The sequence below is a fragment of the Saccopteryx bilineata genome, chromosome 3, assembly GCF_036850765.1.
Source record: "Saccopteryx bilineata isolate mSacBil1 chromosome 3, mSacBil1_pri_phased_curated, whole genome shotgun sequence".
NCBI lineage: Eukaryota > Metazoa > Chordata > Mammalia > Chiroptera > Emballonuridae > Saccopteryx > Saccopteryx bilineata.
In genome coordinates, this window is record NC_089492.1 from 282958911 (window position 1) to 282984349 (window position 25439).

Below are 25439 nucleotides of genomic sequence, written 5' to 3' on the forward strand. Positions count from 1 at the left end.
CAGTCTCATAACATCGCACATGTACAGAAAGTGCAACAGAGAATGGCTGCGTAATGTGCCCGAGACCCTGCTGTTCACGAGGGCAGAGCCAGGCTCCAACCCGGCCGCCTGGTGCCCAGGCTGTGCACTCGGCCTCTCTGTCCTAGGGCTGTGCTGCCCGATCGCCCACCCAAATGACAAAGACCACTCATTCCTTCCCAGCTTAAAAGCCTTTTCAGGAGGAGGCTCCATCTTTAAACAAGTTAAATGTTAAACACTTAGCCTGGCTTACATTTTCTACTGTCCACGTAAGACTGTTCAAAGTATAGGGAGTTCTTATAAGAGTTTATTCAGGCCCTGGCCAGTTGGCTCAGCGGTAGAGCGTCGGCCCAGTATGTAGAAGTCCTGGGTTCAATTCCCGGTCAGGACACACACGAGAAGCACCCATCTGCTTCTCCACCACCTCCCCCCATCTCCCTCTCTCTCTTCCCCTCCCTCAGCCATTCCTCAAATGGTTTGAGCAAAGTTGGCCCTGGTGCTGAGGATGACTCCATGGCCTGAGCCTCAGGCACTAAAATAGCTCAGTTGCTGAGCAATGTAGCTGTTGTCCCAGATGGGCAGAGCATCGCCTCGTAGGGGCTTGCTGGATGGACCCCAGTCGGGGTGCTCGCGGGAGTCTGTCTCTACCTCCCTGACTCTCACTTAATAAAAACAACAACAACAAAGAGTTTATTCGAGCAGTTTCTTTCATGCATCCGAGATTAAGGCAGGAACCTGCGGAAGGTTATGCAGAGGTGGGGAGCAAACACGGTGGACGACTACAGGACAGGTCAGGTTAAGGGCTCTCTTGAGGGTTAATACTCCCTTTCGGTATTACAGAGGTGTGTTAACCCAGATCGCAAGGACAACAGGCAGGGCTGGCTTCAAACCTTTCACTAAAGAAGAAGTTACAGGCCTGGGGCGTACGTGACTACTCACCAGGACCTGCCCAGTTAGGAAGTTATGGTCAGATCACCCTGCGAGGTGACTTTTCATAGAACTTTTTTTTTCCTCTTTCTTTTTTTTGTCCCTGACCTGTAGCCACTGATATGCAATCAATCCCTTTTTCCCCAGCCAAATTATTCACCAAACAACTCCACACCCTAGCCCATGCTGTTTCAACATCTAGGGTGCCCTTTCCTGCCTGCTCTTCCTGGCAGATTCCCCCATTCTACCCCCGGCTTCTCCTTAGTCAAGCTTGGTCTACCTTGCCGCACTTCCAGACCCCCAGCCAGGGGCCGCTGTTTAGAGCCCCTAAACTCCTCTTCCCGGGAAGGCACTGGACCAACATTTCCTCTTTACCCAAGTTCCCCACTAGATGGAGCCACACCAGCTTCTTGAGTGAATAAGGATCACCAGAAAATCGATTTCATGTACCACTCTGACAAGTCTCACTTAGGATTCCACACTATGGAATTTCCCTAGCTTAGTCAGCTACCTTATGATCTAAGTTAACTCACACGGAATTTCAGACATTTGGATTTTCAGATGTTCCTGAAAGCTAAATTCATACCCAAACAATGAAGCTTCTTTCTACACTTCATCTTAGCCGAAAGGCTGAGCAGTGGTGAAGCTTCTTTCTTCAGAACAGTGGTTCTCAACCTTTCTAATGCCGTGACCCCGCAATACAGTTCCTCATGTTGCGCTGACCCCAAACCAAAAAATAATTTTGGTGGCTACTTCATAACTGTAATTTTGCTACAGTTGTGATTCGGAATGTAAATACTGATATGCATTATGTATTTTCCGATGGCTTTAGGCGGCCCCGCTGGGGTCGCGACCCACAGGTTGAGAACCGCTGCTTTAGAAGCTTTGAGTCAGCCTAGAATCTGAAACTCGGTCCTGCCTTCCCCAGCTAACCATGTGACTTTGGGAAAGTGACTTACCCTTTCTGAGCCTCATTTCCACATCTTGAAATGAACATAAAAATGATAACAGTAGTTCCTACCCCATAGGATTGTTTTGAGGATATAATTCTGTATCTATAGATATTAAAACGTGCAAGATGCATTAATTCAGTAGTCTTTAAATGAGTGCTGTAGCTGTTTGTATGATTTGTGCTTTCAGAAGATTATGACCTTCCACCTAACATCCATTAGAGTGACTGCTGTCAAACACACACACACTCTCTCTCTCTCTCTCTCTTCTCTCACAAACTGGAGCTCCCACACCAGAAAATAACAAGTGTTGGTGAGTATAACCCTATGCACTGTAAATTAGTGTAGCTGGAAAAGAGTATGTCAGTTCCTCAAAATATTAAAAATAAAATTATCATATGACCCAGCAAGTTCACTTTTGGGTATCCTCCAAAGAACTGAAAGCAAGGTTGCAGAGAGATTTCCATACCCATGTTCATTATTCACAACAGCCAAAAGGTGGAAGCAAACCAAGTGTCCATCAACAGATGAATGGACAAGCAAACTGTGGTCTATACATACAACGAAGTATTTTCAGACTTAGAAGGGAAGGAAATAGGCCTTGACTGGTTGGCTCAGTGGATGGAGTGTTGGCCCAGCATATGGATGTCCTGGGTTCGATACCCGGTCAGGGCACACAGGAGAAGTGACCATCTGGTTCTCTCCCCCTCTCTCTCCACCTCTTCCTCTTTTCCTCCCACAGCCAGTGGCTCAGTTGGTGCAAGCTTTTGCCTCAGGCACTAAAAATAGCTCTGTTGATTCAAGCATCAGCCCTACACAGGGGTTACCAGATGGATCTCAGTTGGGGAGCATGTGAGAGTCTATCTCCCCTCTTCTCACTTAAAAAAAGAAAAGAAAGGAAGGAAGGAAATTTTGACAAATGCTACAACATGAATGAGCCTTCAGGACATTATGCTGAGTGAAATAAGTGTCACAAAAGGACAAATACTGGATGATTCCACTTATATGCAGTACCTAGACTAGTCAGATTCATGGAGATAGAAAGTAGCATGATGGTGGCCAGGGCCTGGGGAGCGGGAGGGCAGAGTTGGTGCTTCTTGGGTGCAGGGGTTCAGTTTTGGAGGATGACGATGTTCTGGAGAAAAATGGGGGAGATGACTGCACAACAAAGTGAGTGTACTTCATGCCACTGGATGGTACACACTTAAAAATGGTTAAGATGGGCCCGACCAGGCAGTGGTACAGTGGATAGAGTGTTGGATTGGGATGCAGAAGACACAGGTGTGAAACCCCGAGGTCACTGGCTTGAGCAAGGCTCACCAGCTTGAGTGCGAGGTAGCTGGCTTGAGCGTGGGATCATAGACATGACACCATGATCGCTGGCTTGAGCCAAAAGATTGCTGGCTTGAAGCCCAAAGCCGCTAGCTTGCGCAAGGGGTCACTCACTCTGCTGTAGCCCCCTGGTCAAGGCATATATGAGAAAGGACTCAATGAACAACTAAGGAGACTAAGGAACTGCAATGAAGAATTGATGTTTCTCATCTCTCTCCCTTCCTGTCTGTCTGTCCCTCTCTCTCTGTCTCTGTCACACACACAGTAAATGGTTAGGATGGTAAATTGTACATTATGTGTATTTTACCACCAAAACATAAAAGAGAAAAAGATTACAATCCAGCCCTTTTCTCTGAACTTCTCCCTGTTGGAAGCCCTCCACTTGCCAGAGGGAAGTAAGCCCATGACTGTTGTAACCCATGAAATCAGCCCCCAGTTGCAGCTGCCGGTCCTCGTACAGGACTGATGGGACCGGATGGTGAGTCCCCAGAGGAGCAGCGCTGTGCGTGGAGCCCTGGGGCAAAGTGGGAGCCGAACCCGGGCAGCAGAGCAGGCCAGGGAGTATGAACAGCACAGCTGGTAACCACACCAAAGCCTGGGTCTTTCTGTGGATTTCCATATGGAGACTGGAGGCATGGTAAGAATCCACATCTAAACCTCACATCTCAAAACGTAGGGTTCACTCATAATAACAGAAACACGAATCACAATGACACAGATGCCATATTTCACCTCCAAGATCAATGAAGACCCAATAGATGGACCACACACTAGACTGGGGAAGGGATAGGAAACAGAACAGGTATCCACTGCTGGCAGGACATTAACCACATCTATAAACCTCTGGTGGGCAGCTAGCAACACCCATCAGAGTTACATGCCCTCTGCCACAGCAACATCCCCACATGTCTATGAAACGATGTGAAAATCACAGCGGCCTTGTTTCATAATAACAAACGAGACGATGATGTAGGCTCTGACGATTCTTCTGAAGAGGCAGCCAGAGCTGGTAGGTGCCAGACAAAGGGACAAGAGTCATCCACTCATATGGGTTGTGCTGTGTTTGTTAGGTCGGCCTTGCTCCACGACCTTCAGAGCCCAGATGAGAAGGGGCTGACACGTGCTCAAGAGATCATTCCAGCAACGAGGAAGTGGATAGCTGGCAGGACGGAGGTGCAGACACGAGCATTTCATCCCCCTGTCGCTTCTGTCCTTGGTTTTTCTCCTCCATTTCCACCCGCCCAGCCACAGCACCGGAGTCCGGGAGCTCAGTCTTCAAGGGGGTAGGGGGCCGCCCAGTGTGGGTGGGGCCCGGTAAGCTCCTGGGGAGGGGCTAGGGTCAGGCAGCTCTCTGCTGTTTCACCTTTCTCCTCTTTTCCTCAAAACAAAGTTTATTGAAACAGCGCATGCGGCCCTGGCCGGTTGGCTCAGCGGTAGAGCGTCGGCCTAGCGTGCGGAGGACCCGGGTTCGATTCCCGGCAGAGCACATAGGAGAAGCGCCCATCTGCTTCTCCACCCCTCCGCCGCGCTTTCCTCTCTGTCTCTCTCTTCCCCTCCCGCAGCCAAGGCTCCATTGGAGCAAAGATGGCCCGGGCGCTGGGCATGGCTCTGTGGCCTCTGCCTCAGGTGCTAGAGTGGCTCTGGTCGCAATATGGCGACGCCCAGGATGGGCAGAGCATCGCCCCCTGGGGGGCAGAGCACCGCCCCTGGTGGGCGTGCCGGGTGGATCCCGGTCGGGCGCATGCGGGAGTCTGTCTGACTGTCTCTCCCTGTTTCCAGCTTCAGAAAAATGAAAAAAAAAAAAAAGAAAAAAAAAAAGAAAGAAACAGCGCATGCGTGCGTACACTCACCCCTGCCCACCCAATTGGAGCTCCCACGTCAGAAGGGAAGAGGCGTGGGTAATGGAGATGGTGGGATTCTCAAAGTGTGCTCCTGGAACCATCTCCACAGGACCCCACAGCCACTGCCTAAACATGGGGAACACATAAATGTGAGGACCCCCTGGGTCAGAACGTCTAGGGCAGGATTCCCCAAACTATGGCCAGCAGGCGCATGCGGTCCCCTGAGGCCATTTATTCAGCCCCGCGGAAGGGGCACCTCTTTCATTGGTGGTCAGTGAGAGGAGCACAGGATGCATCCACATCCTGTGCACCTAGAGTACTATATGTGGTGGCGCTGCAAAGCGTGGCGATGCTCACGTACAGTACTACTTCCGGTGACTTGGGATGCACGCCTCACGGCTCCGGAAGCACATCATATCACTTGTTACGGCTAGCAGTGACAAATATGGAACCGGACATTGACCATCTCATTAGCCAAAAGCAGGTCCATAGTTCCCATTAAAATACTGGTCAGGCGTCGGCCTAGCGTGCGGAGGACCCGGGTTCGATTCCGGCCAGGGCACACAGGAGAAGCGCCCATTTGCTTCTCCACCCCTCCGCCGCGCTTTCCTCTCTGTCTCTCTCCTCCCCTCCCGCAGCCGAGGCTCCATTGGAGCAAAGATGGCCCGGGCGCTGGGGATGGCTCTGTGGCCTCTGCCTCAGGCGCTAGAGTGGCTCTGGTCGCAACATGGCGACGCCCAGGATGGGCAGAGCATCGCCCCCTGGTGGGCAGAGCGTCGCCCCTGGTGGGCGTGCCGGGTGGATCCCGGTCGGGCGCATGCGGGAGTCTGTCTGACTGTCTCTCCCTGTTTCCAGCTTCAGAAAAATGAAAAAAAAAATAAAATAAAATACTGGTCAGTTTGTTGATTTAAATATACTTGTTCTTTATTTTAAATATTGTATTTGTTCCCGTTTTGTTTTTTTACTTTAAAATAAGATATGTGCAGTGTGCATAGGGATTTGTTCATAGTTTTTTTTAATAGTCTGGCCCTCCAATGGTCTGAGGAACAATGAACTGGCCCCCTGTGTAAAAAAGTTTGGGGACCCCTGGCCTAGGGGCTCATGTTTAACAAGCACTTTATACATATGAAAAATTGGACAACCATTGGCGTGCAGTGTTTCTTCATTCTGGAAGAACTGAGCCACTTTCTAAGCAGCCACATCCAACTCCAAAAATTACAGTTTGCAAGCCACGTCAGACCATGGAAGTGATAATTTACAAGGTTTAACTCTGAAGTGAGCACGGCTGAGGCTTTCAAGCCATGCAAAACAGGAGAGGCGAGATTCTGAACAGAGCTCCTGATTGCCTGTCTGCCCACGGCAGCCAGGGGGACAGTTCAAAATGCAGGTCTTCCCCTTGCTTAAAATCCTTCACTGCTGTCTGACCAGGTGGTGGTGCAGTGGATAGAACGTCGGACTGGGATGCGGAGGACCCGGGTTCGAAACCCTGAGGTTGCTGGTTTAAGCACAGGCTCACCAGCTTGAGCACAGGGTCACTGGCTTGAGTGTGAGATCATAGACATGACCTTATGGTCACTGGCTTGAGCCCAAGGTCGCTGGCTTGAGCAATGGGTCACTTGCTCTGCTGTAGCCCCCAGGTCAAGGCACATATAAGAAAGCAATCAATAAACAACTAAGATGTTGCAACGAAAAATTGATGCTTCTCATCTCCCTTCCTGTCTGTCTGTCCCTATCTGTCCCTCTCTCTGCCCCTCTCTCTGTCTCTGTCAAAAAAAATAATAATAAATCTTCCAGTGCCTTCTTCAGATAAAGATCAAAATCCTGATGGTGGCATGAAGGAGACCTTGTCTCTTAGTTCTCCACCTTCTCACTCCTACTCTAGACACACTGATTTTCTCTCAGTTCCTTGGCCTCACAATATCCCCTTTCATGCCAGGGCCTTTGCACACACTGTTCCCTTCTTCTCTTGCCTAGTTAAGTCCTCCTGGTCTTCCATGCTTCTTCCCTTTGGAGCCCCAGTGTTGGCATGGAACTATTCATGCCATCGTGGGGTCTTCGACTCATGCCTGTCTCCTAGCTGCTTCCTGACTGCAGGGACCATGCCTGATTCGGCCATTGCTGTGTCCCCAGGATTGCCTTGGGGCGGAGGCTCCAGGTTAATATTTGTGGAATGAATGAGAGACAATAACAGCAAGACCTGAGCTGGCAAACACAGGCTTCCTATTGCTGCCAGGGAATCAAACCCCATCTAGGATACAGAAGAAAAGTCTGGAGGCCAAAACCCTACAAATATTAGAATTGATTTTGAGTCAAATGACTACCAGTGACTTTTCTTCCTTATACTTTGCTTTCCCTCAGTTTTAAAACAATAAGCATGTAACTACCTTCTATTATCAGAAAAAAAATCAATGAATACTATATCAACAATCAAAACGCTGTATCAACCTTGCAAACAACTAGAAATCTTTAGAAGCACAACTGCCCATTCTTAAGGATTCATCCAAGTAAATCAAAGTTTTTATTTGCTAGCTATAACCTCTGGGTAATTTCAAGGACAACTTTTTATTACTAAATACTTCTGAACTTTATTTAGTGGAACTGACTTCCAGTGGCAACTCTAAATCAACAATTGGATTATACCTTAGGGTGGCCCACAGCCGATTAGGGCAGATCTCCTAATCAGAGAGGCCTTGTGAAGTCAGCAGAAGGGGCAGTTTTCTCCTCCTCTGGTCTTATTATAAAACTTGAAGATGCTGACATGTCCTCAGGTTTCAATTCTTCAAAACAGCCCTGTGTCCGCACATCCCTTTCTAAAGCAAGTCTCCTTTCCTGTATCCACTTTCGCTTCGGGAAGAGGATTTGTCTGAGAGAAGACAGAAGTTCTCATCGAGCCTATTCACAGAACATTTGGCAATGCATGCATCATCTGTTCTCAGGGGAGCCAATTTAGGCTTGTGCTTCTGAAAGTGCAACTTATTTCTTCATAAATCAATGTGACTGTTGCCGGAGGTGGTGACTTCTTAAACTAAGTACAAAATGCACTAAACAGTCAATTATTTTCTATACAATGAATGCCACTCAATTGCTGTCTACCTCATAATTGTCCTCATTAGTTTACTTTTCCAAACAGCTTGTTACTATCAATGGCTTCTCGTCTCAATCCTGGGTACCCCTGAGGATTCTTCTCGGTCCCCATTTTATAAGACAATAGTAACAGTCATGGTATTGTGTACTCAGCATCACATGCCAGGCGCTTTCTGTGTGCGGTTCTTTCTTAATCCTCACAGCAACCGAGGGGTAGATACGTAAGTTGTTTGTAGACGGGGAAAATGAGCGCAGAGCATCACACAGCCAGAAAGTGGCTTAATGACATTCAAACCTAGGTCTGTCCATCTCCAAAGCCAGTGCTATTGAAAATTACTACAGTTTTCTATTCCCATAGTCATGTTCAAAACAGAGCTCTATGTCTCAGCTTCGGCCAGATGAGAAATAAGACTACCTAAAGTCTATGCTTTGTTATGATAAAGGAAAAACTGAAATTCTTTTTTCTTTTTCTCCCCCCCTCCCAACTTTGTGCACTGAACAGATTCTCTGTGTCCTTGTTGGGAGACCACGACATGAATACGAATCTCAAGGAGAGGCCCATTGAGTTATCTGTAAATTAGTTGAGTTTATAATAAACACTCTCAGAAAACTAGAAATTAAGGGGGAACTTCCTCAACTTGTTTACAGAAAAATCACACTTATTGAGAAAGATGGAATGTTTTCCCCCTAAGATTAGGAATAAGCAAACACAAAGATTTAGATTGCACTTATCACCTTTAGTCAACAGAGTATTGGAAGTCCTAGCCAGTGCAATAAAGCAAGAAAAGGAAAATAAAAACATTCAGATCTCTTTTTCCCAGTGGAGAAATAAAATTGCCTTGATTTGCAGATGACATGATTGTGTATCAAATCCTAAGAAATCTACAAAAAGCCTTATAGAAAGTTTAGGTTGCAAGGTACCATATAAGCATACAAAAATTAATAGTATTTACTGTCAATGACATGTGGACACCAAAATTGAAAATATAATACTGTTGCCTGACCAGTGTTGGCACAGTGGATAGAGCATCGACCAACCTGGGATGCTGAGGACCCAGGTTGGAAACCCCCAGGTTACTGGTTTGAGTGTGGGCTCGTCTGATTTAAGTGCAGGCTTGCCAGCTTGAGTGCAGGGTCATCAACATAATCCTATGGTCGCTGTCTTGAGCAAGGGGTCACTGGCTCAGCTTGAGTCCCCAGTCAAGGCATGTATGAGAAGAAATCAATGAACAACTAAAAATGATGCAACTATGCCTGACCTGTAGTGGTGCAGTGGATAAAGCGTTGACCTGGAACGCTGAGGTTGCCGGTTCGAAACCCTGGGCTTGCCTGGTCAAGGCACATATGGGAGTTGATGCTTCTTGCTCATCCCCTCTTCTCTCTCTCTGTCTCTCTCTCTCTCTTCTCTCTCTCTCTCTCTCCCTCTCTCTCCTTTCTAAAATGAATAAATATAATAAAATAAAAATTCACAAAAAAACAAAAACAGACATTTAAAAAAATGATGCAACTATGAGTTGATGCTTCTCATCTCTCTCCCTTCCTTACTTTCTCTCTCTCTCTCTCTCAAAAAAAAAAAAATATATATATAACTATTTACACAGAGAGGGAGAGGGAGAAAGAGAGAGAGAGAAGTATAAATATGACAAAACCCGTATAGAACCTGTATGCTGAAAACTACTGAACAATCATAAAAGAAATCAAAGACCACTTGAGTAAATGGAGAAACATACCATGTTCATGGATATCAATTCTTCTCACACTGATATATAGGTTTAAACATAATTCCTATCAAAACTTCCCCAAGACATTTTATATAGACAGGTTTATTACTAAAATTTATATGGAAAGGCAAAAGAACTAGAATAGGCTAAAAAAAAAAGCGTTTTTAAGAAGAATAAAGTGGGAGGAACCACTCTACTTGATTTAAGACTTATATAGCTACAATAATTAAGACCATGTCATATTGGTATAGGGATAGACACATAGATCAATAAAACCTAATAAGGAATTCAGAAATAGCCACCACACAGTATGGCCAAATGAGTCTGACAAAGTTGCAAAAGCAATTCAATGGGGAGAGACCAGTCATTTTAACAAATGGTTCTTTTCCAAACAGCTCTTTTATTACATGTGGTTCGGATAGCCACATGTAATAAAAATAAAACTTGACCTAAGCCTCATATCATATGCAAAAACAAACTCACAGATTTAAACATAAAACTACAAAACTTTTAGAAGAAAACATAAGAGAGAATCCTTAGGATCAAGGGCTTAGTGACATGTTCCTAGACATGACACTAAAACCATGACCTTTCAAAGAAATAAATGATAATTTTATCAAAATTTAAAACTTTCACTCTGTGAAATATTCTGTTGAGAGAATAAAAAGACAAACTCTGGATGGGAGAAAATAATTGCAAACCGTATGTCTGACAAAGGGCTCATATCTAAAATATATAAAGAACTCTCAAAACTCAATAGCAAAAAAACCCAAATAATTCAATTAAAGAGGACAAAAGACATGAAGCATTTCACCTCAGAGGATATGCAGAAGGCAAATAAGTACTACATAGAAAGATATTCAACGTCACTAGCCATTAGGGAAATACAAATTAAAACCATGACCAGATATCACCACACACTAAAACAGCTAAAATAAAAAATATGGTCATAGCCCTGCCCGGGTGGCTCAGTGGTAGAGCATCAGCCTGGCATGTGAAAATCCTGTGTTTGATTCCCAGTCAGGGCACATAGAAGAAGTGACCATATGCTTCTCCACACCTCCCTCCCCTCCCTCTCTCTCTCCTCCTCCCAAAGCCATAGCTCAAAAGTTCAAGAAAGTTGGTCCCAGACACTGAAGATGGTTGCATGGTCCCACCTCAGGCACTAAAATAGCTCGGTTGCTGAGCAATGGAGCAATGGCCCCAGATGGGCAGAGCATCACCTGGTAGGGGCCTTGCTGGGTGGATCCTGGTTGAGGCGCATGTGGGAGTCTGTCTCTCTGCCTCCCGCCTCTCATTTAATAATAATTTTAAAAAATAAAATTTAAAAATATGGTCATAATACTAATTGCTGAGGAGGATGCAGAGAAACCATGTCTCACATACTGCTAGTGGGAATGCAAAATGGTACAGTCACCCTGGATAAGCCTGTTAGTTTCTTTAGAAACCAAACATATACTTACTACATGGACCAGCAACCACACTCCTACACATTTATCCCAGAGAAACGAAAACTTAATGAACTTAATGTTCACACAAAAACCTGTACACAAAGGTTGGTAGTAGATTTATTCGTAACCATCCCAAATTGCAAACAGTCAAAATGCCCTTCAATGCATAAATGGTTGAACAAAAGTGGTACATCTATACTGTGGAGTATTATTCTGCAATAAAAAAGCGATTGGCTAATTAATCTATGTAAATGGATCTTAAGGACATTATGGTGAAAAAAAAACCAACCTGAAAAGTCCATTTATATGACATTCTCAAAGAGATGCAAGCTATAGAAATGGAGAACAGATTACTGGCTGTCTGGGTTGAGGGATGCTGGAGGGAGGAGGTATTGTGTCTATAAAGCAGGAGTCGAGAACCTATGGCTTGCAAATCTTTAATAAAAATAATAATAACATTAAAATATAAAACATTCTCATGTATTACAATCCATTCATTTCCTACCACTCATGTTCATGGTTGCAGGTGGTTGAAGCCAATCACAGCTGTCCTCCGGGGCAACACCAAATTCTTATTAAATAATGCGTAACATACACGGGTCTTGTATGGCTCTCACGGAATTACATTTTAAAATATGTGGTGTTCATGGCTCTCTCAGCCAAAAAGGTTCCCGACCCCTGCTATAAAGGAATATCAAAAGGGAGACCTTTGATGACAGAATAGTTCTGTATCTCAGTGGCTGCACCCAAATCCGTACATGTGACAAAACGGCATAGAGCCAAATACACACTTTGTACCAATGTCAACTTCCTGGTTTTGATATGGTTATGGCTAGATAATCTGTGACCAATCGGGAGAAACTAGGTGAAGGTGAAGCTGAGACCTAGCTCTCCACTATTTTTAGAACGTCTTGTGAATCGATAATTATGTCAAAAATAAATAAAAAGTTAAGAGAAAAATCTGTTGAGGGAGGTCTGAGTGAGACCTGCCTTTCACAGTTATAAAGGGATCCCATTGTATTTCTATTTCTGCTGCAGTATTTTAAACCCTCTTCAATGAGTTTAAAAGGCTCAAAGCCACCGTTCTTACTGTTCCTTGCTTTCTTCCAGCTGCCATCGATGTCAAGGAGCTGAGCCTCTGGACCAAGCCCCAGCTGGTTCAGAGAATGAAATGAAATGAGGAAACCCTGAGGCCACGCCCACAGCTTATGCTGATTTACGGCTTGGAGGTTCCCTGGACTCTGCTGCGGGGCCCGCAGCAGTCTCCAAAAACTCTGGCAAGGGCGAGAGGCCGTTGCTCATGCTGGGCACTCCAGGCGGCTCTGGCTATCAGGCTGGGAGGAGGTGAAGGTCAAAGCACCAGCTCTAGGCCCCCCTTTCCAACCACCCCATCAGGCTGCTGGGGACCGCGGGTGGGACATCCACAGACCGGTTCAGCAGAGGACAGAGGGCATACCCAATTAGCATTGAGCTCATTCTCACTGCTTTCCAGAGAAATCCAGCACGTTTGGCAATTTGTTACTGGCAGCACACCAAGGAAAGATGTGGCTGTTAGCCAGACGTTGTGCTTTAAGAGAGATCTGAGTCCACGAATCTCTAAAGGGTTTTTGGAGGAGGTAAGGGGCTGCGGAGGGGCGGGGAATGGGTGGGAAGAGTCCTTACCTCTAAAACAAGGTCTGAGTCTTCGTGCTTTCCAATCGTAGTACTTTTATTCAGGACAAAAAAGCCTTCTGCGCTCTTTAGGTAGGCTTTCATTCTCTGCTTTCCACTGTATAAGGTTTTCAGAATAAAACAATTGTTAGAAAAATGTAGTCCCTTATTTATTTGGCATCATATTTAGAATGAGCAAAATGCACTAGCATGTCTAAAGGAGAAATCAGCAGGGATGGTAGTGGAGAGATGGGCTTAGCAATGATCACGAGTCTTTATCTCTACCTGTGAAGTCTAGCATTGACGAGCTTGGTTCTGATAACCAAGTAGAAGGCATTTTTAGATAACTCCAAGCACCAACTGCAGCTACAAATCAGACCACAAATCTGAGTTCCAATGAGAATTGTTCTCTATTCCCATTAAACTTGGTATGAGGTTCCTTATCTGACATATCAAGTACGCATGCTCAGTATTCCTAACCCTCCACGTCCTAGCTCTGTGATCTTAGGTGAGTTACTTATTCTATCTCTATGCCTCAGTTTCCTTATCTGTAAAATGGGGTTAAAGACTATACTTTCAGGGATCATTTCTATAGTTTGTTAAAATGGGGTTAATCATACTCTGTATCTCAAAGGGTTTTGTGAGGATTAAGTGCAATAAAATTTGTTTAGCATCTAGAACGGTGCCTGTTACACATGAAACATGCATTTGTACTACTACTTTTGTTACTCTTATTAATTTGGGCTTCTCAAACTCTGATACAAGGAACTCTAAGTTTCTAGAGAGTTTCTTAAAGTGTCAAGTCAGTCTTTGAGGAAATGGGCTTTCAATGATACTTTCTTTTAAGATTACTCCATTTCTTCATATTCTTTTAAAAAGGATGATTTAGACAAGGTGTCAAGAATAGCTTGGACAAATGATCAGGACTCTGCACATATTTTCCCCCCAATATTTTATTATGAAAACGCCAAACTCACAGAAACATTGGAAGAAGTGGAAGGGGGACATTTTGCTGTATTTGTTCGATCACATATCTGTCCACTTATCCATCCATTATATATTTTGATGCATTGCAAAGTAAGTTCTATACATGTTTTTCAAAACATAACAATTTCAGTGACTTCAGTAGATTCCAAAAAGTTGGTGATAATTCACACGGTGCTTGAGTTCTGATTTGAAATGTGTTCTATTATTACTATGTGACAGCCTCCATCTCAATGCCACGTCAAAGAACGAAAGCCCCTCTCTTTTTCAACTGAAAGGCCACTGAAATGTGAAGTTGCTGGACTGGGGATAAAACAAAAGCGGTCTGGTTGTGACCACGTAGTCTCAGGTCTGGTTCTGCTTCCCGTCAACAGTTTCATCATCACGTACGGAAGCCCTACTAAGTGCCAGGCACTGTGCTATCGTTTGATTCTTTTTAGTCTCAGAACAACCCTGCGAGCTAGGTATCGGCATTGTCTCACTTTACAGATGGGGAAACTGAGACTCAGAGAGCTTAAGGTCACACAGCAGTACGTCTCAGAGAGAGAACGCTGAGCTGCCTCGTGTAAGGACTGCATGACCCTCCAGTAGCTCAGTGTCCGGGTCTCCACTGTTGCTGGGTGGGGCAGAATGGGGTCACGAGTTACACTGCCTGTTGACACTCGGGACATGCAATAACAGACTGCCATTGAAACCAGGATTCTACCCTTTGAAAGGAAAAAATGATCCTATCCTGGGGGTAAGAGAAATAAAAATAAGCCAGACAATTTATTTCGCATTAGTCAACTCTGAGGCCTATGGATACCTCACAAACATTGATGCCTTCATATCCTGAGAAATACATTTTATTAAGTTTGCCATCATTAGTATAGAGGAAAAGGCAATTTCCTATTAGAAACATGCTCTCTTCCCATCAAATCATGTTAGTTATTCATCTTCAATTGCAGAGGGCCATGCTGTCAAGCAACATGGTCTAGCCTAATTAAAGTGTAAATCTGGGTGCTATGTCTCTTCTTAGGGAATGCCACCAAACTACCACCCAAAAACTGGGTGGCGTGCATATTTGTTTTTTAGCTCTCACTCCAGATGTCCCCAAGGCTGGTGCTTGCTCTCTGCTCAGATGTCACCTGTTAGTGGTAACCATCTGACCACCCTGGCTAAAGGTGTCCTCTAGTAATGTCATATTTTCCTGCTGCATCTCCTCCCTTGTATGTATCATTCTCTCACATTTTCCTAGGCCTTTATTTAGTGGTGTTTGCCGTTTTCCTTTCGCTAAGATACACATTCCAGGGCAGCCAGAACTGTGTTGTTGTTTTTTTGTTGTTGTTGAGACAATTCTTCACAGGTTTCTTGCGTTTTTACCACCTTCAGAGCAAAGACATTGACAGATTCTGTCCTGCACTATCTTTCCAAGGATGTTTGTAGGGCAGATAGCCTGGGGGAATATAGGTAATGCTTATAATAAAGATATCATCTCCTTTGGGGGTAACGGTCAGGCTGGTTTGCTATAAGCCCCTTTCAAAGATCGGAGTTTGCCAAGCTTGGAGCTCCTCAGATGGACCCACAGTGTGCACAGCAACCACCTCTGCTGTCTGCTCCACCCTAAGGCACTTTGGGGGCAAGAGGAACCAATGTAAATGTGAAGTTAGGGTCACCTGTTGTGCCTGCTCTGCTGTGAGTAATCAAGTCCTTTGTCTCTGGCCAGGTGTTTCCTGTCTCCCGCCAGCATCCTATAAGCTGGGCAGGCTAGGCTAACTTGTTAGCTTGCAAGCAGGGGGAACCTCTCAGGGGTCCCCAAACTTTTTACACAGGGGGCCAGTTCACTGTCCCTCAGACCGTTGGAGGGCCGCCACATACAGTGCTCCTCTCACTGACCACCAATGAAAGAGGTGGGGCCCTTCTGCGGCCTGTGGGCCATAGTTTGGGGACACTTGCTGGAGTTCCTGACAGTTTTGTTCCTTCCCCCATAATCAGCACCTGGTCAACGCCTGACTCTTAGTAGGTGCTCAGTAAACACTTGTTGAGTGAATGAAAATACAAGTGACACCTCAGAGCAATTAGAGCAGACTGGCTGGCTAGGAATCTTTGACAGCAACCACCTCCATCTGCCCTTCAGCATCTATCCCAGATGACTTTTTGGAAAACCTAAATTCTCTCCCTTTAGCTTTTTGGGTTGGACAATATTTCTCCACCTGTGCAGTCATTCTCCTCTGTGAAAACAGTGTAGAAAGTAATGCGAAGGTGTGAAACTCTGCGAATTCGTTCCTGGTGTCGCAGAGCTCCAGCCACAGTGAAGAGGGATGATCCTCCAGCGGGGGCATCCCGCTGACCACGCCACCGGGTCAGAATGGGCTACTGCAACATTTCCTCTGAGGCTACAAGGTCTTCCGAGGCCTGAGCTGTAGACGTTCCTCAAAGGAGAGGTCAGGTAAGGGGGATGTCTGACCACTGGGTGATGTAGTCTGTGAATCCGGAAAACCTGGGGGCGCCCCTCCTAATCTCAGCTGTAACCCACAGGACATCCGAGAGTTGGTGCCAAGGAGGGTCCTAAAGCTCCCGCGTGGGCTACCTCGGGGAGCGGGGTGGGGGCTGCACTTAGGTAGGAAGGGCTGGTGTTGGGGCACTTTCTTTGAGGTTTGAGGTGCTCCTGGGGTCAGGTGTCTGGATTGGAGAGCGGCTGGGGTGGGGCCGGGTCCCTCCCCTGGTCCCTCCCCGCCACCTCAGTCCTTGACCTCGCAGGGGTGGCCCGTCCGGTCCCAGGTCTCCGCCCGCCGCCTCCTCCCGTGTCGCACTCACCTGGCTGGAGGAAGAAGCCCAAGCTCCGTCCTCCGCCCAGAGCCCGGCGGGCTCGCGAGGCGCCAGGCCCGCTCCGGGGCGAGGCCTCTCGGCCGCGCTCCCGCCGAGTCTCCAGCCGGCGGCCCGCACTCTGCACACCTGCCCCGCCTGTGTACGCGCGTCGCCATGGCAACGCCGCCAAGGCCGCCGAAAGTGAAGGGGCGTGGCCTGCGAGGGGCGGTGCGCTGGGCGTGCCCGCGTGGACTACCTGCGTGGAGTGCAGTACATCCTGCGGTCGAGGCATCTCCGATTTACCACTTTGGGCCCTCTGCCGCATTTCACTGATCGAGAGACCGAGGGCTCAGAATTCACAGAAGTGGCCCAAGGCTTTATAGCAAGGAGGGAGCGACTCAGAAATTCTTCCTACTACCCTTTAATCTAGGCTGGGTGCTTTGAGGAGGGGGTTGGGGGCAGTGGGCGATGGCGCTGAACCAGGAGAAATTTGGAGGTTAGTTAGCCCTGCCCTACCCAAATCCCCAGCCCTCCTTGTTGCAGATGACAAAATAGAGTAAGCTGGGTGGGGGCACCACTTCTGGGGTTGGGAGCGGGGGTGAGGGGGTGGGGGGTGGAGGGGAGGAATGAATAATTTTGAAAGAATGAGGGTTTCTTCCGAGTGCTGGGAAAAGGACACTCCCAAACCCACAACCCTACTGTGCCTGTCCTTCCCTGTCAGAACTGATGTTTATTCATTCATTTGTTCTTCATCTCTATAAACAACCCCTGAATCCCTGTAAGTGTAATGGTGGCCTCAGAGTTGACCTCGATCACCCATGGGCACTGCAGGAAAGTCCAACTCAAAAAATGTCAGTGATAGCCCTGGCCAGTTGGCTCAGCGGTAGAGCGTCGGCCTGGCGTGCAGAAGTCCCGGGTTCGATTCCCGGCCAGGGCACACAGGAGAAGCGCCCATTTGTTTCTCCACCCCCCCCCCTCCTTCCTCTCTGTCTCTCTCTTCCCCTCCCGCAGCCAAGGCTCCATTGGAGCAAAGGTGGCCTGGGCGCTGGGGATGGCTCCTTGGCCTCTGCCCCAGGCGCTAGAGTGGCTCTGGTCGCAACAGAGCGACGCCCCGGAGGGGCAGAGCATCGCCCCCTGGTGGGCAGAGCCTCGCCCCTGGTGGCTGTGCCGGGTGGATCCCGGTCGGGCGCATGCGGGAGTCTGTCGGGCTGTCTCTCCCCCGTTTCCAGCTTCAGAAAAAAAAAAAAAAAAGTCAGTGATGATCATTATTTCTATTAAATCACTCCATTTTAGCCAGAAAATAAGGCTTTGCAGAGCTAGAAAATATGGCAGGATTTGACTCTGGGTGAGTGTGACAAGGAAAGTACCCCCTACCCGCCACCCAGGACTACAGGTGGCAGTTGTCACAACCACAGGACACACATGCTTTCCTTTATCGCTGAATAATTTTGCGATATTAAAATTATCTGTCTTGAAGACCTGGCAGTGTTTGAGGCCAAGAGGGAAAGGAGGCTTAGGCCAAGGGGGCAGCTGGGGCCTGCCACCAAGCTTGCCTGCCAGACACTGGGTTTCCTTCCTGTGGAACCTCTGCCCCCATTAAACTTTATTCTGCCCCCCTCCACCTTCTTTGATTGAGGCAAACACACCCACTGCGCCCCTTTCCCAGACCTACCTGCTGGTTTTCTTGTTGCCCCTTGCATTGGGACAGGAAATGCATGCTGGCCCCGCCCCGCCCGCCCCCTCTCCACCGCTGGGAGAGGTAGGGAGGCTTGCCCATCCTCTAGGGGTAGGAGAAAAGCAGAGAAATGGCGGGATGGGAACAAGGGAGAGAAAGCGCTAGAAGAGAGCAGGAGCAGCAGGAAGTAGCCGGGCTGTTGAGTCTGTTGAGTAGGGTGCCTGGGTGGGAGAGCAGAGGGCCCCCTGGAAGCCCTGCAGCTGCCAATAACCCGATCCAAAGGGCTTAGGAAATGCAGGTTTTTACACGCGCGCGCGCGCACACACACACACACACACACACACACCAGGAAATAAATTCAAATCACGGAAAGAATAACTGGTAATGAGGCCTTCCACAGCTGGCCTCACCCCTCCGCCTGGCAGAAAAATGCGAACACACCCAGGGTTTTCTCAGAGGGACTCTTCTATTGCTGATTTGGGGGCATTCGTTTCTCTCGCAGATCAGTCTTCTTTTATTTATTTATTTATTTTTTATTTTTTAATTGCAGATCAGCCTTCAATGTCAATTTCCCTTGGTACCTTGGGCTTTGCCACAGAGGTTGGTCCATTCCTTCTGTTTGAAAACTGCAGATGAAGAGTGCCGATCCCACCTTGGATGGGCCTGCTGTTTTGTTTTATGCTGTCTGGGCCCGGAGCTAAAGGGTAATTGGGAGCCATTGTCTGCGTCTCTTGGCATGCACACATGCCCATGTCTCTTGGGTATAGATGCTTGGGAGTAGAATTTCTGGGTCACAGAGGACACCTAGGGCCAGCTTTAGGAGATTCTGCCAAACACATCTCGGAAGCACTGGTACCAGGTGCCTCCCTCCGCGCGGCAGGAGATGCATGAACGCCCTGGTCAGAGCACACGCTTTTACATCAGCTCTTCCCCTTGGCACTCAGTAAAAATGTTTTTGATTACATGAATGAATTTATGACCTGTAGTGTTAGTGTCCAAGACCTGGGCCTCGTTGTGAACTGAAATTGAGAGGAAATTCTGGTGTGCCTGAGCCCACGTGCGTGTGTCTGGGAAGAGGACCCAGAGTCTAAGCCAGATTTCTCCCCTACAAAGGTTAAGGGCCACTGTGATTGGATGCAGGGCTTTGTTATTTGGTCGCCTAAAGAAACAGTGGCTCCTGGGAAAGGAGGCAAGGTAACTGTGTACAAGGCCCCCCGAGAGAAGCCAGTGCTGACCTGGGGCAGCTCATATGCTGACACCTGGTTTGCTTTGACCTCTGACCCATTTGGCTCTTAAGCCCCATCTAGCAACTGCTGGGCCTCCTGGTAAAGCAAATTCCAGAAGTCCTTGGTGGCTCTGAGTTCTCTCAGTGGCAAGCCAACACGAACCCCACCTTTTGAGAAAGCCTCTTTCAATCCAAGAAAGGCTCCCTGTGTATCTGGTTTGAGATGACCTCATCCTTTGTCACCCTCTCTCTTGTTTTCTGGAGGCTTTGCAACATCTTGGTTACCATCTGCATTCTTTTCTCATTTAAACAGTGCTCCTATTTTGAGCTTTATTCGGAGGTGGGGGGGACAGGTGGTCATTCCCATCACATGCTTTTATCTTCCTATCCAACCTCTTACCTCTCTAGACATTTGTTCTCGGGTTTCCTCTGAGTCATTTCACTGGATCTAAATGTGTCCATTTTTTCCCTCCTTCCTCACTGTCCTTAACATAGACCTCTCTCTTTCCCAGAACAACTGTTCTTTTCTTCCCCACCCCTCACCCAAAGCCTCGTCTTTCACCATGTTTTCTGTCCTCTCCTAAGAGCTGATTGTTTTTTGGAAACTTAAGTCGCCAAGATCATCCCTTCTCATCTGAGTCTGAATTTGAATCACTGTCAAGAAGCAAGGGAGGCAGGAATGCTGCTGGGTAATGAGGATCCTCCACAGAAGGGCTGAGTGCTCAAGGGGAGTGTGTGTGTGTGGGTGTGGGTGTGGGGGGTTCACAGGGACCTGGGGATAGAGGGGGAGGTACATTCTTCTGCCTGAGGCAGGACTTGGTGCGGGAGCATGGTCAGGAAAGACTCTAAAAAAAGGGAAGCATCTGACATTTGACCTGAGTCATGAGGAGGAGTAGAATTTCAGGAGGTAGAGCAGGGAGAGAGGACTATGGTGGAAGGAAGGCACAGTGGGAAGAGAGGCAAGAAGACAGGTGCTAAGAGAAGCTAAGTACGGTGGTACAGACGGGGAAGGGAGGCTAGGCGCTGAGAATGCAAACCAAATGGCCATGGTCAGCCTTCAGATATGTTTGTTTGGCAGTCAGACTTTGTAAAGAATTTTAATTAGTTGAAGGGATAGGCCCCTTTCTGCAACGTGACAGAGAAACTGATTCAAACTGGCCTCAGCGTGAAAACAAATTCACTGGTGACTATAAATTAAATCCCCAGAAGGAGCAGCTAGGTTCAGGCCCAAGTGATGCCATCAGAGCTTGGCCCTTCTCAAGCTCTAAGCAATGCTTTAACCAGGTCGGTCCAACCACAGACAGACAATCTGTATAACGGTCACCGAAAGGATGCCATAGCTCCAGCCCTTGCATCTTCCTTCTCAGTTTTAAATCCCGTAGGGAAGAGTGAGAGTCTTTTCTCTTTTATTAATTTTTAGAGAGGAGAGAGAGAGAGAGAGAGAGAGAGAGAGAGAGAGAAGGGGGAGGGAGGAGCAGGAAGCATCAACTCCCATATGTGCCTTGACCAGGCAAGCCCAGGGTTTTGAACCGGCGACCTCAGCGTGAGAGTCTTTTCTCTAAAGTTCCCCAAAAGGCCTCCTGCTTCTCATTTTCTCTGATTGGATCATAGGCCCATGCCTGAGTCCGTTATTGTGGAACAGGAGACTGCTGTGCTGCAATTGGCTGAACCTGAGTTACATGCCTATGCCTGCAGCCAGAGAAGGAGTCAACATCATCTCTCCATCTCCGAGAGACTGGACTGAGATGAGGAGAAAGGCGTGGTTTACAAAGGGTGATCATAACATCATGATACTTTAGAAGACAGGTAAATTGATATTTGGTTAACAGAAACTTCAGATGTCTACTAGAGCAGCCAACATGTACAGATCATTTTAATTGACATTAAAATCTGGATTTATGCCTTTTCTTGGGAACATCTGGTAACTCCTGGCTCTATTCTTTTTTTTTTTTTTTTTTTTTGTATTTTTCTGAAGCTGGAAACGGGGAGAGACAGTCAGACAGACTCCCGCATGCGCCCGACCGGGATCCACCTGGCACGCCCACCAGGGGCGATGCTCTGCCCACCAGGGGGCGATGCTCTGCCCCTCCGGGGCATCACTCTGCCACGACCAGAGCCACTCTAGCGCCTGGGGCAGAGGCCAAGAAGCCATCCCCAGCGCCCGGGCCATCTTTTGCTCCAATGGAGCCTTGGCTGCGGGAGGGGAAGAGAGAGAGAGAGAGGAAGGAGGGGGGGGGGAGTGGAGAAGCAAATGGGCACTTCTCCTATGTGCCCTGGCCAGGAATCGAACCCGGGTCCCCCGCACACCAGGCCGATGCTCTACCGCTGAGCCAACCAGCCAGGGCCACTCCTGGCTCTATTCTTGCATATAGATCAATAGTCTTCTAGGAGTAAGATGAGGCTGCCCTCTTTAGATACAGCCTATGTTCTACCGGCCTATGGCACTGCTCACATCTCCTCTCTGGCTTCTGCAAACCCTGAGTTTTCACCCCCAGCTTAATTTGATTCTGTACACAAATCTGTTTCTCCCACCAGAATAGAAGTTTTAGAAGTGGGCCTGGGGCCTGACCTGTGGTGGCGCAATGGATAAAGCGTCGACTTGGAAATGCTGAGGTCGCCGGTTCAAAACCCTGGGCTTGCCTGGTCAAGGCACATATGGGAGTTGAGTTGATGCTTCCTGCTCCTCCCCTTCTCTCTCTCTGTTTCTCTCTCTCTGTTTCTCTCTCTCTCTCTCTCTCCCTCTCTCTCTCTCCTTTCTAAAATGAATAAATAAAATAAAAAATAATGCTTTAGAAGTGGGCCTGACCTGTGGTGGTGCAGTGGATAAAGTGTTGACCTGGAATGCTGAGGTTGCTGGTTCAAAACCCTGGGCTTGCCTGGTCAAGGCACATATGGGAGTTAAAGCTTCCTGCTCCTCCCCCCCTTCTCTCTCTCTCTCTCTCTCTCTCTCTCTCTCTCAACCTCTCTCTCTCTCCTCTAAAATAAATAAATAAATAAAAATAATTTTTAAAAAAAGAAGTTTTAGAAGTGTAGGGCTCAATTTGTTCTATCTCTGTTCCCACAAACAACTGAAGACAAATGCCTGGCCATTTATTAAAAAATTATTTATTGATTTGAGAGAGAGAGAGAAACATCAATTTGTTGCTCCACTCATTCATGCATTCATTGGTTGATTCCTGTACGTGTCCTGATCGGGGATCAAACCTGCAACCTTGGTACATTGGGATGATGTTCTAACCAACTGAGCTACCCAATCAGGAGGATTGACTGGCCATATTTGATCATTTCATCCCTGTTGATCATAAAATCATTCTTAAAAAAATATTTAAAGATTTTAAAAATTTATTCATTTTAGAGAGAAGGGAGAGGGAGGGAGGGAGGGAGGGAGGGAGAGAGAGAGAGAGAGAGAGAGAGAGAAACAGAGAAGTAGGAAGGAGCAGGAAGCATGAACTCCCATTTGTGTCTTGAAGACCAGGCAAGCCCAGGGTTTCAAACTGATGACCTCAACATTCCAGGTTGATGCTTTATCCACTGCACCACCACAGGTCAGGATAAAAAATATTTAATACATAGTGATTTTAGAATCTGTATCTGATCATTTCAATGTTTGAAGCCCTTGGGCAGGGATCTCAATCTATTGTTCGTTGTTTCTGCTTACTCTGGCACATACAGACTTGTTCCTCGGATGTTTGATAATTAGATTGCGATTTCATTTTTGGTTGACATTAACTGTGGGAATCCTGAGGGGTGCGCCTGCTGGCTGCTTTCCTCTGTCTCAGCTGGGTGCCAGGGATGCTAATAACTTGTGACCACTTGCATTTACTTCTTCAGGGTGGAGCTTTCCCCCTTGAATGTCTGGAGTATAAATTTAAACTTCAGATCTATGTGGTTACAAATCCTCAGGGTGACAATCATCATTATAATTATTGTGGCCTTTATTAATTTTTCCCTCCAGAACCACATTGAAAATAAACAGGTTGCTTCATAGGCTCCCTTTTTTGGCAGGAAAAGAAATAATATTTTTTAAAGTTCTCCCTGTCCTCTGATGTATAGCACCTTTGGGGGTGCTGGCTTAGTATGGGCATCTTAGACTGGGCTAGCTCAGTTTGCAAAGGTCCAGGGCCTTTTATCCTGTCCCTCCCATTTCCTTCCCTCCCACTTACTATACCTGTTAACTCCCCACATTGGCAGAGGAGTTTATCCTCACATTTCCTTGATTTTCTCAAAGATATCTCTGAACTCTTGGTTTATTACAGTGGTCAGCAAACTCATTAGTTAACAGAGCCAAATATCAACAGTACCACAACTGAAATTTCTTTTGAGGGCCAAATTTTTAAAATCTAAACTATATAGTGATAGATACGTGAATTCCAAACTGCCCTTTTGCTGTTCCACTTGGCTGCCTGACCCCACCCTTAATTACCAGACAATCGCCCATGGGACAAAGGAACTCCAGGAAGCCGGTCAATCACCCCAATGAAGAGTATTCCAGATGCCTGACCTGTGGTGGCGCAGTGGATAAAGTGTCGACCTGGAAATGCTGAGGTCGCCAGTTCGAAACCCTGGGCTTGCCTGGTCAAGGCACATATGGGAGTTGATGCTTCCAGCTCCTCCCCCCCTTCTCTCTCTCTGTCCTCTCTTTCTGTCTCTCCCTCTCCTCTCTAAAATGAATAAATTAAAAAAAAAAAAAATAAAGAGTATTCCAGAAAGCCGAACATACCAGCACACCCTTGCTCGAGGCTATCCCCAACCCTATAAAGTTTTACCTCAGTCTGTTTTCAGTGCTCTTCTCCCAGGGAGAAGTGCCCAGCAGGGTTCCTTTCTTCCTTTCAATAAAGCCTGTTAACTCTGGTCTTTCAGACTCCCATGGATTCCAACATATAGGTAGGTACATTCCTTATCGAGGTAGCGCCTGCATGTGGTATTCTGTGGAAGACCCACACTCAAGGGGCCAAAGAGCCGCATGTGGCTCACAAGCCGCGGTTTGCTGACCCACTGGTTTATTACAATCAGGATTCAGCCAAGGTTTACATATTACATTTGGTGTTTGCATCGCTAAAATCTCATTTATTCTATAACAGCAAATACTGCCCCCATGCAACCTTGCACACACACACACACACACACACACTCACCTTAATTTTCAGCCACTGATTTGTTGGAGAAACAGGGAGGGTCCTCCGTCTTGTGGAACAGTCACACCCTGGATTTGTCTGATTGCTTCCTCATGGTTTGTTAACTGTTCCTCTCTTCACCATGTTTCCTGTAAACTAATAGTTAGATCTAGAGGCCTGATTAGAGTCAAAGTCTTTTTTTTTTTTTTTTTTTTTTTTTACAGAGGCAGAGATAGACAGGGACAGACAGACAGGAACAGAGAGAGAGATGAGAAGCATCAATCATCAGTTTCTTGTTGCGTGTTGCGACTTCTTAGTTGTTCATTGATTGCTTTCTCACATGTGCCTTGACTGTGGGCCTTCAGCAGACCAAGTAACCCCCTGCTGGAGCCAGCGACCTTGGGTCCAAGCTGATGAGCTCTTTGCTCAAGCCAGATGAGCCCGCGCTCAAGCTGGCGACCTCGGGGTCTCGAACCTGGGTCCTTCCGCATCCCAGTCCAACGCTCTATCCACTGTGCCACCACCTGGTCAGGCAAGTCAAAGTCTTTTTGTTGTCAAGGACTTCATAGGCAGTCTGTGTGCTTCTGTCTGCGTCACACTGTGACACACTGAGACCAGAAGGAGCAGTGCTAATAGACTGAGCCATCCATTACAACCTCGTCCACTTTTTATTCCCCAAT

At 47.1% G+C, this 25439-nt stretch overlaps 1 protein-coding gene across 1 annotated transcript in view; it reads right to left on the reverse strand.

The window, feature by feature from the left end:
• Positions 1-16884, reverse strand: part of FHAD1 (forkhead associated phosphopeptide binding domain 1) — a 133822-nt gene extending 116938 nt beyond the window's left edge. The window contains exons 1-2 of the mRNA XM_066270378.1: positions 16755-16884; positions 12987-13092 (exon numbers count right to left, since the gene is read on the reverse strand). Coding sequence (XP_066126475.1) covers positions 12987-13079 — 93 coding nt within the window. The 5' untranslated portion in view covers positions 13080-13092; positions 16755-16884. The remainder of the gene's footprint in view (positions 1-12986; positions 13093-16754) is intronic.
• Positions 16885-25439: the final 8555 nt, after the last annotated feature.